Source organism: Chelon labrosus (assembly GCF_963514085.1).
Source record: "Chelon labrosus genome assembly, chromosome: 14".
Classification (NCBI taxonomy): domain Eukaryota; kingdom Metazoa; phylum Chordata; class Actinopteri; order Mugiliformes; family Mugilidae; genus Chelon; species Chelon labrosus.
This window is the reverse complement of record NC_140347.1, coordinates 20,272,530-20,288,364: the sequence shown is the minus strand read 5'-3', so window position 1 is coordinate 20,288,364 and position 15,835 is coordinate 20,272,530. Positions and strand designations below refer to the sequence as shown.

Below are 15,835 nucleotides of genomic sequence, written 5' to 3'. Positions count from 1 at the left end.
AGCCAATAGGGGAATAATAAGTACAACTGGGTTTTAAATGTGGAAAATATCCCACTGAAGTTTCTACTTTACTAAGCACCGATATACTAGTGCAAATGCAAATATATCCCGAATAAAACCATGCGCAAACTGCACTTTAGTACCAATTAAAAGTTTAAAGTTACTTTCTCCTCCACTGACCAGCTTCAGCTTCAGCTGCACCAGGCCTTCTTCACATTTAACCATGTGCCGGTGGCCGAGCACGGATGCCAGCGAGTGTGTGAGAGAATGCAGATATGCTGGCCAGCTTGTCTTACACCTTCCCTGTGTTTATGAGTTGGGTTTGTATGCATTACTTACAAGCTTTGCACATGGGTGACACTTGCTTTGGGCTACACTTACTCCATGTTGGCCCTAAACAGCAGGAGAGCGGGACCACACAGACGCAGCAAAACAAAAATAAAAATCAAATCCCACGTCACCAGTGCAGCTTAAGATAAATGTCAAACCTGCCCCCGAAGACAGAATGCGTGTGTTTACTGGGTAACTTTCTGAAAGTCACAGCAGTCCAAGCAGAAAGGTTAGCGGCGGGGTTAGGTTGTATGTGGGAGTCTTCTCGGCAGACTGCACGCCCGGGATGAGCTTCCACAGCCCACAGTGGAGTCAGGCGAGTAATCTTTGCATTTCATCAGATTTTCTTTCTTTCGTTCCTCCTTCTCTTCCTGCCTCCACCTCCCTCCTTTCACCTTTTTTCTCCCCGGGGACAGAAAACAATCTGTTAGGTGACTGCAGTGCCCCCACAAATTCTGATTGTGTCCAGCATGCTCCAGTGCTTATGTATGGCTGATGTGTCCTTGTAAAGTTGTAATCTAAGTTGAAATCTTTTAATACAATACTTTTTATCCCGCGCTCCAGAAAGCTGCATTACATGAGAAAACAAAGCCTGTATCAGAGAGCGGAGAGTGGGGGACAATGACTAGACTGTAGCAGAATAATGATAATAATCAACGCTATAATTCAGAGCTGCAGCCTCTAGCAAAAACCACATTCTGTAAACTTAAAAGGGCAACAGCATATTGCTGTTTCGGCATCTCATCATGTTGTATCTTACTTCAGAGGAAGACTATCACGCTTACAGAGAGCACCACTGGCTTACAAAGATCTCTTGATTGCACTGCAGGCCATTATCATTTGTCCAAGTCACAGAAGAATTATATATCTTCATGTGCTAAGGCCGATGCTAACTCTGTGGAATAATGAGTTGGAGAGAGGAGCCATTCTTGCTAATGTCTGGTCCTGTCATTAGTATTTATTAGATGCGTGCATTATCCAACCCATTGCAAAGTTTCGGAGTAAGGAAAAAGTTTGACGACCCACTCAGATCAGTGAACATTAGCAGGCTACTACTGAGTGAACAACTTCTGGATTTTGTGCTGAGATGTTGCAGCACATCTGCTGCTGTTTTGGATACTGACTTCCCTCCCTGTTGCAATTATGCCTTCTCATTAGAGAGAAACATCCGCTATTGACTGGCTTCCTGGTAACATCTGCTGTGTTTACACTTGGCCTCATTGATAATGCATTACCGTCTATTTCAGAGCTGACATGTGGGATAGCACATCGACTTTTGACTCGTGGCAATTATTCCCGACATATCTCACGGTCTCTGACACGACGTGTTTGAAATTTGGGCCTGTTTGAGGTGGCGTAACTTGCATTCACTGCGGCAGCACGCAAATTAATCTGCTCCCGTGTAGCTGTGGGTGCGGTGAAAGTTGCACGCTGGCAAATGACACTGTTTGAGTTTGAGACCTCCACTGAATATTCAACTACAGCTCTGAGGGACATCCAAATCCAGGCAACAAGTATACTCTGCGTGTGTGTTCTCAAAATCTACAATGAGACCCACAGGTGCTCTGCACAAGATTGAGAACAAGGCTGGAACAAGGCTCTTACTTACTTTCCCTTAAAAACATGCAAAAACATAACAAAACCAAATAAAGCACCTTTACTTAATTACTGTTAAGGTATTTGTACTTTAGGGGAGACCGCTCTGGGTCGTGTTTTATGTTGTCCTTGTCCCTGCATGCATTGCCCCCCCCCCCCCCCCCATCCCATTATGTTAAGTGGCTACGTTTACAAGGACACTAGTATTCTGATACTGCAATCAGAATAAATGTAACCAGGTTATCGATTTAACCCATCGATAATCAGTTCAATATGAAGGTATTGGTGTCTCATAACCATGTGTCTGGGCTGGAATGGATTAATTTTTCCAGGAGGGGAAAGAAACATGGAGGCAGAAAAATAGTGAGTGTTTAAAAGGATGAACAAAGTCAGAACGGATGGAAAGAATTCAGCGTTGCCAATGATCCGCCACAGCCAGGAGACTAACTACACATTTTACATCCTGGTAGATGTCTTGGGGCATTTAAACCAGCATATCTTATCAGATCATTTTATTTTTAGCGTCCACATAAACAGTTAACATTGGAATCAGAATGATTTCAATCCGGTTCAATTTATATTGTCCATGTAAATGTAGCCAGTGTCAAACTACATATCTATTCATTTTATTCCATAAAAAGCATTCGGCTTTTAGCTTTCCGTTTTACCCACTTAACCCCTACCTTTTCCAAATGCTTATCAGTTTTGACTGTTAGCATAGGATGTGTGAACTGCTGCATCTTCACGCGGGACTCCAACCACTTATCCATTATTCTAGCTGCCGGGACACGATGCCGGGAGAAAAACATCATTTTAGGCCTGAGATATCTATTCCAACTATTTATCCATTCATTTAAGCAACATGGTTTTATTCTCAAGAGGAAGTAAGGAGCGGTCTCAGCCCTAACAACCAAAGAAACAAAATCACAAGTAAAGAAATATTATGAGGCCCCTTTAGAATATAATGGTTTAGCACAGAGATGAACTGTGTTCTGGAATTCAGCCTTGTCAGTGTCACTTTTCTTTGTTCAACTTCATAATGTTTTGTATTTGCTTATTATTTCATAGCAGAATACACGGTATGACAGTGTCACAGAGACTGTACAAATCTTTTGTGAAAGTTAATATAAGAAAAAATAAAAACGTAACCCCTGGCGCTACATACAATACACACATATATATATATATATATATATATATATATATATATAAAATCACAGCGAAGATAGTCATGAAGACAAAAGTTAGCAAACTAGATGGAAAAACGTACGCGTTCGCTCTTTTGTTTGACTGAGACGGCTTGTGCTCCTAATACAAAGTCTTGAGCTGTTTTTCATTCACTACTTCGACGGACAAATCCCAGGACCTTGAGCCTCTGCGTATGCAAACCTCACACAGTAGCACATGATTTATATAAAGAATCATGAGATTTCCAATTAAATATTAAGTTCTTGGAATTCTCAACCAGATAGCCCAAGCTCTGAGCACTGGCAAAACTTTTTTTGCAGGTAATGAAAGGCAAAAGAGACTGTCACCTGGTCCAGCTTTCGAGGTAAATGAGCAATCAGGGCTGACTGGGCTTTTTCACTCCGCTTTAATCCTTTCTTCTCTTAAAATTTTCACTGCCACTTTGCTAACTCAGGCATTACAGGACTAAAAAAAAAACGAAGTAAAGCTATTAGAGAAACGGCTAACAACCGCACCATCAGTGGAGTGGAGAAAGGACAGAGAGAAGTTAGAAAAGCCTGGAACAGGTGGCGGGTACTTTGCAGGTGGGGGATACGGAAGATGAGAGCGAGCGGATGAAAAGAAAAGAGGGGGGGAAAAGGCGCAAAAGAATAGGCTATAAGTAGATGTGGGAAGCAGGTGGATGTTGGGAGGGTTGAAGAGGATGCTGGGGGACAACAGCATGCGCGGATGCCTTCGGAAGTGGGAGCGGAGCTGAGGGGAAGGAAGAGACAGACAATTGCGGCGAAGAGGACAGGTGGGAGCCGGCTTGAAGGGGTTGAGGAGAAGACACGGGAGGAAGGGAGGTGTAGATATGGTGCCCCCTCTTGCATGGCACGGAGCCGTGCTGCTCCTTGGCTGCACTGCGTCTGAGATTATGCATGTAGCAGCCGGGCTGTCAGGCTTCGGGTCCTGCGACTGTGCCGCCGCTGAGCTTTATCTTGAAATCCCGGTGATTAATGAAGCCGGTGCCGCGTTCTGCACGGAGTAGGTGGACGAGGAATGATCAATCTTAATGAGCTATCTGCTGTCCCTATATTAACTGTGGGGGGATATAATGTATGGGGCTCCTGGCGGGGCTCCTCTCCTTTAAAATACGATAACGAGGGAGAGAAAGAACGAGGGCGAGCAGCTTTCCTTCCTCCGCTTATGACACACTGGCGCTGCTCCCCTCACGTTCCCTCTCCCCTCCCCTCCCCTGCCCTCCCCTGCCCTCCCTCTTCTTCCTGCTCTCTCCTGAGAGCTGGAGCCGTACTAGAAACAGTTAGACATCTCTATGGATGCCATCTTTGGCAAAGTTAAAGAGACAGTGGCAGGTAGCTTCCAGGCCTACGAGAGCAGCGACCCAGAGACCACTCCTGCCACTCAAAATTAGGTGTTTGATAATTAGGCGTTTGATATGTAGGCCCCATATGGACTTGTGTGCCAAGATAACTCAAGAAAATCACCATGGTGTCATTTCATCCATTTCATTGGACTACCTGCACATAGTGAGTCCACGGTGATTGGAATATATTTCAATCTCATCAATAATTTACAGTATTCTCAGCTCTTGTAAACCCCAATCCAGTTTCCCATGGAGCTACCTCAAATTAAGGAATGTTATGAGAGGGAGAGAGAAAAAAAACACTTTAAAATCCATTCATTTCATATTCCAATTTAAGCCTGTTTTGGAATCATAATAACCCTAGCTCTGCTTTAGCTAATCCTGATGTGGATGGCTTTAAGATAATCGCCCAGCCCAACACCGCAGTGATTTTAATTAATTTGCCGCCGCTTATTCCACGGACACTGATCTGAGTCAGCGTACGGGAAATTAACATTTTTTCGAATAACCTGCAACACTCTGGTTATTTTTGCCGTACTTTTGTCTAATTCGCTGGGAGGATGTGGTCGAGAACCTCCGCGCACCATCAAGCAAAAGAGAGACGGAGAACAGAGAAAGGAGAGGGGAGGGTTTAATTAATGTGCTCGCTGTGATTAATGGTCTCAGTGTGGCTATCACAAACTGGCTGTGTTTTTAATAACTGGTTTGAGCGGCCTGTCAAGCCAGCGGTACTTTCTCGCGGTTAAATCAAAATAAATATTTATGCATCACTAATAACGCCGGTAACACTGTCAGCTTGGTGCCCGCCTCATAACTGTAGCTACTGTGTGTCTAAGACGAATGATGTCCGGGCATGAAACGTCTTTATCACGTCCACAGGCATCATAAACCAGTAACAAGGTAAACCCACCCAATTAAATAGCATGTCAATACCAATACAAGCTTTGAGGTGCTTTGGTAAACCTGAGAGAAAAAACAAGGAAATCATCTTAAATAAACAGCAGCAGCAGCGCACACACCCTGGCCTTGTAAACAGCGGTGATCTATAACACCCTGACTCAGAGGTAATATCACGGCGATAATGTGCCACAGAACCAATATGCGAGTGGACAGTAACGCCGGAGAGCCAATATGCTCGGTTCAAAAGTAAACAAAAGTGAACCGTGTAATTAAAATCTTACGCAGGCCAAAGTATGAATAAGGCAGATAAGGAAGATGAAATGGTCGCGGCAGAGGAAAGGTGGGCCTGCGCTGGGTTTGCCGTGGCAAAGTAAAACTCTGATCTTAACTCAGCAAGACATCTTAATTGCATTCACTAGCAGTTCCAGAGCGGCTTGGTCCCCTGATGATGGCTGATGTGAGCTGACTGGAAGATGAACTTCCTGGGCACAGAGGAGGCTGGGCGATGCTGGATGTGTTTGTGTGCGAGACAGTGGAGGAGCCTGTCTACGTGTTTTCCTCTCTTATTGTAGCGAGCACCCAAATGTGTAGGTTTATGCATGCGACCGCCGGCGTGCATACAGTATGTGCATGTCAACTGATGATTGGAGCAAAGACAACGGCGCTGGTAAAGTCTGGCAAATGGCAAATGACGTTTGACATGACAAAAGAGGCCGTGAGCTGCTGCGCATGCTCGGTGCGGCAGCAGGTGTCCCGGCAGATCTGTCTTTGACCCCAAACTTAGTCTCAGCTGAGAGCCTCCAACACATATGGCCACCGCGTTTCATCTGCTCTTTATTTTTAGACAACCACCGACAAAAATGGCACAGCCTCCACTCTGACAGCATGCAGCATGACCACAACGCAGCTCCCAACAATCTAGGAAAACTAAATCAAGGGAATAAATCGGCCGGGTAACAATGGTAACTTCTAAAACAGGCTTCGATTTGAAGGAATAATAACTTCCGTTTGATATTAATGTGTTTTTCAGTCATGAGCTGCCTTTAAATAGTGCTCAATCACATGTGCAGTGAGAGAGTTCATCCCTGCTGAGCTCGGCACTAGCCTCCCCAGGCTGATATTCATCAGGACAGCCATCGATTTTAATGACTTGGTCAATAGACACACACTGACTCCGCTCTCAGCATCTCCCTCTCTCTCATGCTCACCCTCTCTCTGTATCTTTCTCTTCGACTTCCTCCTCTCCCCGTGAACTGGCTTTGTCTAGTGTCCTTTTGAACAACAATGTCAGCCATCGCCACATTCTACAAAATGCGCTAACGGCGCCGCGGCTCCAGCTGCACATGTGGACAGATTATTTAAGTGGGGACGCTCTGTGAAATTCAGCTTTTACGGCGATAATCCGCGCGACAAAGGGAAGATAATAAAAAAATAAGCAAGGAGTGGGATGTGTGAAGGAAATTAACAATTGGCAAGAAGGCGCGGAGTTTGATGTGTGCACTCTGACAGGCAGGTATTATGAAAAGCCCCGCTGTGGATGAGAAACCAGGTAGGCAGATCACAGCCGGGTGACTGGCACATCTCAGTAGGTGATGAAGTTAAAGCTGCCTTCAAGCTGCTCTGTGTGAATCTTCACACTCACACACACACACACACACGCATAAAGACAAACACATGGCATTTACATCCGCGGACGCACATGCTGTATACTGTAAACAGAAATACAAATACTTGGACACACATGCACCCGCAGAGAGAGGAGCGCACAGTTGTTGATGTGCCCACTGATGCAGAGCGAAGACAAATTGCTCCCTTTGAAGGCGAAGCCAAATCAAACGCGGAGTGTGATTTCTGTCACTGTGGTGTTTGGCTTTAAGGCTGTGAGGCTGACATCTGACAAAACATCCACGCAGTCGCACTCAAGAAGTTCTGCTACGCACACGCATTCGTACACAAACGCATGCGCGCGCACGCACACACACAAACACACGAGCGCCGCAGCTGGATTAAGGAGGAAGAGCTCCGTCAGCTCCTCCGAGATCCAGGCCTCTGCCATCAAAAAGCCACAAACCCTTCTCTGCACATCAGTGCTTACCAGCATTGTGTCAGGAGGATCAAACTTTAGTTTTTTTTCCCTTTAATGCGCCAACACAAATAGTGGTTGGCTGTCCAATAATCGCTTCTGCCCCCCACCCCCCACCCAAGGTGTGATGTTGCGACAAAGATTTGATCAAGTGGAGTGCAACTATCATGTGGAGGATGTAAATCTGTGAGCCTCATTACGTCAGAAACACTAAAAAACTGACAATGAAAGTGAAATTGTGTGCAGGCTGTGTGTGATAGCGCTCTACGTGACAGGTTTTATTGCATTTTATCAATATAAAGACTATGTTTGCGTTTTTGAGAAGCAAGAAACCAGACAGCATAGCGGCAACTTTCTGCCCAGGAATCAGATTTGCCGACTCTTCTCCTCACCTCATCCATTAAGGAGCTGCAGAATACTGACCTCTAACCTGTAGCTGCTTTCCTTTCTTTTCACAGGCTACTTCTATTTTCCTTCATATTTTTCCTGAGCAGAAAGTGCTAACCTGCAGGTCTAATGCAACTGCAACAGCCGAGGTGGAAGAGGTAAGAGTTTACCCTCCATATTTTATCACTACGCAACTACACCAGGACAGTAGGTATCCTTGGCACATTGATATGCAGCGTTAATTAATTTAAAGCGGAATACACAAAACCTGTGGGCGGTTTCAGGATTTGCGACTTCGTGGAGTAAGCCACGAGAAGGGGAGGGGATGAAAACAGGAAGTGACAGACGGAGATAATCAGAGAGATAGTAAAGCTCAGTAGTGGGCAGACCGTGAGGGGTCTGGGAGGCTTTGTTGTGATTACAGCAGCTAACTTAAGTGTTCTTGTCAGCAGAAAGGTCCGCTCAAGAGACGTCACAGCCGCTAATTCACTGGTCCTCAACATTTTACCTATTTCCACTGTCCTTGTGACATTAACACAATGACATGCTTACTAATGCCTACTCTGCGCCAAGCGGGGAGGGAAAAAAAAAAGAAACAGACGAAACGCTTGAGGAGATCTGAGATTCAAGTGCCTCTATTTACAGTTTGACCTTCATACAGGCCTGCCCAGGATTTCAAGTGCACGATGTCGAGAAATTGACACTAGGATGTTTTCCTCCTGCATTTGAACCAACGCGGCTGACAAACTGTAACCGTACACACTGAATATTTTAACCCATAATGTATCATGAACCACAGCAACTGCGCTCCCGCACCTGAATTTTAACAATCCTCCCGTCGTTCTTTCCCTGAAAAATTGATGAGAATAAATAATTCCAATTAAACTCGAGCTTCTTTGGCCTGTTAGAAGAATACATTTTGACACGTGAACGGTTAATGGATCGCGACAGTCTATTCACGACGGCAGAAGCTGAGAAGCTCTTATTCGACGGAGACCGGACCAGGCCCGACGAGCCCATCTAATTATCCATTTCCAATTCTACCTGCAGCCTCATTTCGATGTATCACAGGCAGCCGCCAAAATAATTGCTTTTTCGCAATCTACAAGTTCATTTGCACACATTTTATTGATCAAATGAGTCAGGAAAAAGAAAACAATCTAAACCTAAATTAAAAGCTTCATTAAATGTGAAAATTGGTCGGGGAATTGTGAACATCTGTTTCTGGTGCCCTGCGTCATAAACTCCAAGGTTAAAGCAAACACCAATTTATGGCTCGCAGACTCAAGCACGAGCTGGAGCTATGAAGCGCATTCACAAACACGGCGTAAGTCATCTAAGCTTCAAAAGATTTCAAGGGAGACGCGAGAGCAGGGGACTGAAAGCTCTTCCTGCCTCGTGTTTAGTAGGACGTATGTGTATGGCAACTAAGCGCAATGAAAAGATTTACTTGACGCACTCATAATCAAATCCACAGCACAACACTACAGACGTTAGTGCTGTATAGTAATTTGAGATCAGGTACAACATGTTCTTGTTACTGAAGGATCCACCATAGGGAGTGTTGCGGGTTTTCAAAAGCAGCCGCCTCTCTGCTTTTTTAGGTGCAGCACCCCCGTTCCCTGCGACCTTGGAGCAGCTTTGAAGTGAATTGGCTCTGGTTGCAAGTTGTATTTTAACAACCCCTTCCTTGAGTGTTTGCAGCCTTGTTTATGACTGTTGGCATCCAAAGCTGTTCTGGTATACAGACAGAGGGCAGAGGCTTATGTGTTTCATTCCAGAAAGGCCCCACATAAGAGGAGGTCACTAGGAACACAGAGCTAAGAGTACACTGATTTAATACCAAACACCTTCCAGGCTTGGATTAACTTCTGAGCTCAGGTTGTCAACCGAACAGACCTGCTCTGATTTAGCCTTTGAAAGCCACGGAAAGTTATTCTTCAAAACATAAAAAAGAAAAGATATCTATCTGTAGAACGTGAACCAGTTGAGGCCTTCTGTGCCTACCTTTGGGATGTCCTGGGTCGCTGAACTCGTACTTCCCACTTCCGACCGTCCGCAGCATTTGCAGCCTGTTCGGACCATCCTGATTGTCTGCAGCCGCGGCCTGGCCATGCACTGCTGCTGCCTGTCCGTTGGTGAGAGGCAGGGCGGGGTGCTGGATGAGGCTGGGGTGAGAGGTTAAGTGGCCGTTGCTCATCATGCTGTGAGGGTTTGGATGAACCACCTGGCCGGCCTGGGCAGTGAGTGCGGACGGCGTGACTGTCTGCTGAGCTGAGGGGTACGGAGGCTGGCTGGGCATGCTGAGCACCATGGAGGGCGGCTGCTGGGTCGACTGTGGCGTCAGCTGGAAGTGGGCGGTCATGAGGGGGTGTTGCGGGGGCACTTGCGTCTGGATGGACGGGGTTACTCCGATAATGGGCGACTGAGCCGTCACGCTGTGGTTGAAAGACGGCGGTTGAGGGATAGCGTAGGTGTGGGGCAGGAGGCTGGGCTGGCTAACTGCCGCCACCGGTGCAGCCCAGGCTGGACCTAATTGACAAACAGAAAAGACAATGATGAAACATTATGTATCCAGTTTATGCGTAACACCACGTGAAAGTCAAGATAAACGTATTTCTATCCTGCAGTCTCATTTGGGGTATTTGGGTAAGCTGTAGACAAAGCCGAAAACAAGGGCAGAGAGCTGACTTTAAGTCTGATATTAGATGATCAAACAACATGACAAGACAGACTCCAACTCGAGTCTGTTCCTTACCACACTACAACTGTCAGCACGCCGCTCCACTTCAGTCAAAGTTTGCTTTTGACTCGAGACTTAATATAAAACACAAAATATCTGAAGCGACGTACAGATCTGCACCCAAAGTCAACACCGTAATAAGATTAAGGGGATTTATTTCGCTACAACACAAACAAATAGTTTGCTGAATGTGAAAGCATACGTGCTCAATGCATGCAGCATTTGGCGTCATTATCTGTGCAGGAGCCTGTGTTTACCCAGACTCTCCGAGCCAATCATTTCTCTACCCTGAGGCGCTCGATGCCGAGGGTGTGCTGGGAAAATGTGGCCATGCTGGACCTGAACGCACCCTCCCTCCCTCCTGCTCCTTCATCTCTGGCTCCTCCCGCCATGGTCCAAGCTCCAAAAATATCCTTGCACTGTGCGGAGGGGCCAAAGGCTAAATAACAGCATGCAAAATCAAAAAAAAGAAAAAAAAGAAGCCCACATTATTCATGGTTCTATCCCCGCTGATATAATAGTCTGGGCAGAGATGGATGGAGAGTGAGAGAGAGAGAGAGAGAAGGATAAAGACAGGCAGCAAGAAGAAAAGAATGAAAGAGTTGAGGGTGGGAACAGAAGACCCCAGAGGAGAAGCCGGTGCACTCCATAATTCACGTGTCATTGAGCTAATCAGTACCAACACTGCATTTCATTTCCCCTCTTTGCAGCTCATCGAGATAAAGGATTCTAATCAAATGGTTGGTACAATGGCTCCACAGCTTCAAGGATCAGAATTTGACATATATACATCGTATATTTCCTCCACTTCCGTCTTTCCAGTCTTTTACCCAGAAACACAGAAACACATCTAAGAATTTCATTACCATGACCCAACAGTGACCTACGTTTTTGGACCTTGTCCACAAAGTTAAACAAAATGAAGCAACTGGATTAATATTACATGTATTCTGTGTATGTGGTTATAATCTTGCGCCTCCGAATTAGCCACGGCTCAATTTGCTTGAGTCTAAGCGCGGCATCCAAAAACTAATTCTGCACCAAGAAACAAAAGTTGAAACAAAACTTACTTTTCAAAGACAAACTTTCTCTTAACAGACACGACAGTGAGGTTTCTGTTGAAAAGAACCGTTGATTAATTCTGGCACAGTTGGCAGAGAACTTTCTGGCAACACAGTTCAGTGAAGTGTGGAGAGGAGCTGGCTTCGTTGCAAACGCCAGTCACAGTTTGGAATGTCGCACACACGCAAATCAATATGCAACACTATGCTCCGATTTGAGTGTCATATGCGACAGCGTGCCGGGTCGGTGACATCTCACTCTCCTCGCGCTTCACTCCAAACTGTGGTGTGGGTGTGGGAGCTGCTGTGCTGGGAGCAGGGAGTGAGACCTCGTGGCGAACGGCGAGGCTCCGCGCTCGCCTATCACAACTGCATCCTTCCTTAGCAGGAGCGCCGTGAATAATTTCTGCTAAAGAAACATTCCCCCAGTAACTGAACAAACTGATTAAAAATTTATCCGCAAAGATATGCGAATTCTACTAAGAAGGCGAGCTGAACAGGAGGCAGCAGGGGTTCAAACATGTTTTGAACATGATTTTTATTTATTTTTTTGCTGCCACAGAGTAGCAGCTGTCTGTGATCTGGATTTGTTGAGCCGGAACTTCCACTGGAACTCGCTCTGCGCCGGTATTATACTTAAATGAGACACATTTGTGATGAGCGGGAAGGCAGAGGCCAGGAGAGCTATGGAAGGAAATTAACAGCTCGAGGGCAGAGCCATTTTGGGCGAGTTCATTACAATAAGAGTAAAAAACTTCAACATTTGCTTAACTCGTTAATGACGGGCCTGTGCTCTGAGCAGCGGCGCGCTGCTCCGTACACTTTTATAATGACATGAATAGAATAAGGTCGACATCTAAATTAGACCTGCTGGAGAGCATTTGGAGGACTTTCAGAGTTTGGCTGTATACGTTTAATTGAGACTAAATCACCTTCAGTTAGTGACACAATAACATTAACAAGGACAATAAAAATGAAAGCAGAGTGAAGGGGCTCTGAAAGGCGTGTTGTGGTGCAATTCCACTCTTTTTCAAGATATTACACCGACATTTGTATAATTGTATGCATAATTAAGTTGGTTTATGTAAAGCTGATGTTTGTGGATGTACATTATGCATGATGTAAAGTGAGCATGTTGTGCAGGCAAGCATGTATTCTATGTAGGGCAAGGCAGTCAAGATGCCTCATTAGCATTTGATGCTAGAGTAGCCGGCCAGGGCTGTCTGGGGTGCAGTGTTGTAAATGTGTGGTCCATGTACTGTACATACATGCATGTGCTGCATGCAGGCACAGGGATGATGTAAAACTCTAAACGCATGTCAGGTTGGACCCAGCGGAGGTGCGAATGTATCTGTCAGCAAATATCCGAATCATTACCGGTGGGCTCGCCGTCTCGATGTTGCTTGGCGGGGGGCTCATCCGTATCCCATGGCGTGAGCTGGTTGATGGGAGTCTGTCCCCACCTCACCCCCGGAGCCAGCAGGAGCCCTGGGGTCTGGTTGTCTCCGGGAGACAGTCCGGAGACCTACAGCACGGCAAACAGAAAAACAACGCCGCGGATTAGCAACATCACATGAGAGGAAAGACGAAATGTGAGGAAAATGAGCGACGCTGCGCTCTCTTCTCTTTAGATCCTGCACGTTTCTAAACGGTGCGAATTCAGTATTTCATTACACGGTCTGAATGAAAAATACAACAATCACAGCCATCTGAACTGTTCTTTAAGGTTCTGAAGTGAGCTGTGATGATGGAGTACGCCGCGTAATTAGCAGTGAGTGAGTGATGATTACAGCCTATATATAATGGGAACAAGGGGGAAAGAAATCCTGTTCGCAGTCTCAAGAGTCTTTGCAGAAAGACCAATATTTCTCCTTCTATATACTAATAACAATTAACTTTCCTGTGTGGGCTAGATTCAGATCCTTCCCCAGAGATTTTGTGTATCTTAATTTTGTATTTCAGTCAAGTGAGATAATAGAATTCTGCAAGCAAATACGACAAATAGAGTAAATAAATCTTCTTTTGCAGGGATGAGAGCGACGGAAAATGTAATTTCAAAAAAGAAAATGAAAAGCTAGGTGAACAATACAGTGTGTGTGTGTTTGGTGGGGGAATCAAATGCAACTTCACCAAACCAAACTAGAGAGTTCCCTAAGCCTCTCTCTGCACCCACATCTCTAATATTTGGCTCTGGCAGGGGAGTAAGAAATGTTATCAGGCAAGCACAGGCTGATGAAAACACAGGGTCAATCACCACTGGACCCCTGAGCAATATTCGCCTCTCCCTATCTGCAGCCTGGACGCTCGGTCTAACAACCAGGCGAGGAGGGGGCAGAGCCGAGCCTTATTCCCCTGTTCGCCCTAGCCACCCTCCTGAGTTAATAGAAAAGACCTGGTCACCAGGCCCCTCCTGTGTCCTCCTGGCTGATCCCTCCATCCCTCCCTCCAGCCTTCAATTCCATTATCCCCCCTGACCCGGCGTCCACTTCATCAAGCACGCCATCATGCATTCCAACAGCTGTGTCGACAAAGCCCGACAGAGCGTGGACTCGACCGCACAGCGACAAAAACTGCAATCCAAACAGTTCGGTTCACAGTGAATTAATGCGCAGCTCTACATATTGGATCGATCCCCGCTTTTTGGACGATTTCCCTCCCTGCTTTAAGACAGATTTATGGCAGCTTTGCGGGGCCTTTAACACTTTGAGATATTACATCGTACTGGTGCAGGCTGCTGTCTCATAAACAACTTCAAAATAACAGACAAGTTCAATGAGTGTCACTTGATAAATCTATACTGAAAGTTATCTGACAGTCTGTAAGTGCTGGGGGCAAAAAAGAAAAAACAGCAAAAGGAAACAACTCAGGGCGAAGAAGAAAACGGAGTGATGGAGTGAGAGAATGGAGCTGGGTTTAGGGGAGGGGGAGACAGGCTGTCAAGTCTTTGCGTCCAGCTCAACCTGTCGACTTCAGACAAGAGAAAACTGAAATGGTTTACTCAGAGAATGCCCTCAGCGCTCAACTCCGTCTGAGAGCCCTGGGAGGGAAGATTTTGACCATTTTCAAGGTGAGGACTCGGCTTCTATAGCCCACTATTTGTTTTAATGAGCATTTTTTTTTTTCCCTCCTCCACTCCGTGCGTTTTACTGTATTTCTCTCCAGCCATGCTTTACTTCTCCACACAGGCAACTCCTCATTAACTCGCGGCATTGACTCTCTTACTTTTCTTTAGCCTTGCACCTGCCTCATAACACTCTCTCATTAACACTCCCACCCATTTACCCAAACCAGAAAAAAAAAACAGGAGAGATCTTTTCTGCTGAAAGGCAATCCATCTGTCACAGTTTTAGTGCACCAGGTAAAAGAGAGAGAGGAAAAAAAAAACAAGGTTCTTAGTCAGCGCCATCACATTGACAGCGTATCAGCCAGGCTAGGGAACAATCCTGCCTTGAAAATGATCAAGGTTAGATAGGCAATATACACACAGACACGTACACACTGGAGGCACATGCGTGTGCGCACACATGGCAGGTGGAGATGCAGGCACGTGCACAAACACACACACACACACACACAGAAGCCAGGAGATATCAGACAGGATGTTTATTAAGATGGCAGACTAGCTGCAGGCAGGAAGGAAGGTACTGTAGGTTCTGGGACAGCGCCTGCCATTTTCTCTCAATTTTATTTGCTCTCCTTATTTCCAGTCCCCTCCTCCCCGGCCACCCATTATCACCGGGCAGCAGATGGTTTCCTCTGACTCGACAAAAACCATGCTGGAGAAGAGGAGGGGAGCCAGATAAATAATTTTTGAGTCGTGCCAAGCCATTCTGTGTTTGTTGTCAAGCTGGCCGGGGAGTGCGTTTCTTTTTTTTTTTCTTTTTTTTTGTGCCGCACGCAACATCCGTGCATATGGACCACATACTGTAAGTGTGGAATGTGTCACTCAAACACAAACACACAAAGGTGCACTGGCTTTTGAGCAAAAAAAGCACAGATATCCATAAGAATCGGCATATTTAAGCGAATGATGGATCTTTTAGGCTCATAAACTGTTAAAAGAATTCTCAAAAATAGCTGATATCACAATGAAGATCACAATGACAAAAAATACTTATTTGCAACGCTCGTCTCATCAAAACAACAACTCCAGACCCAAGGATACATTGGCTAGACTCACA

General features: G+C 45.7%; 1 protein-coding gene across 1 annotated transcript in view; it reads right to left on the bottom strand.

Moving 5' to 3' along the window:
• Positions 1-15,835, bottom strand: part of klhl29 (kelch like family member 29) — a 138,273-nt gene that overhangs the window by 88,732 nt on the left and 33,706 nt on the right. The window contains exons 2-3 of the mRNA XM_084560689.1: positions 13,032-13,179; positions 9,858-10,382 (exon numbers count right to left, since the gene is read on the bottom strand). Of these exons, the coding sequence (XP_084416815.1) occupies positions 9,858-10,382; positions 13,032-13,179 (673 nt within the window). The remainder of the gene's footprint in view (positions 1-9,857; positions 10,383-13,031; positions 13,180-15,835) is intronic.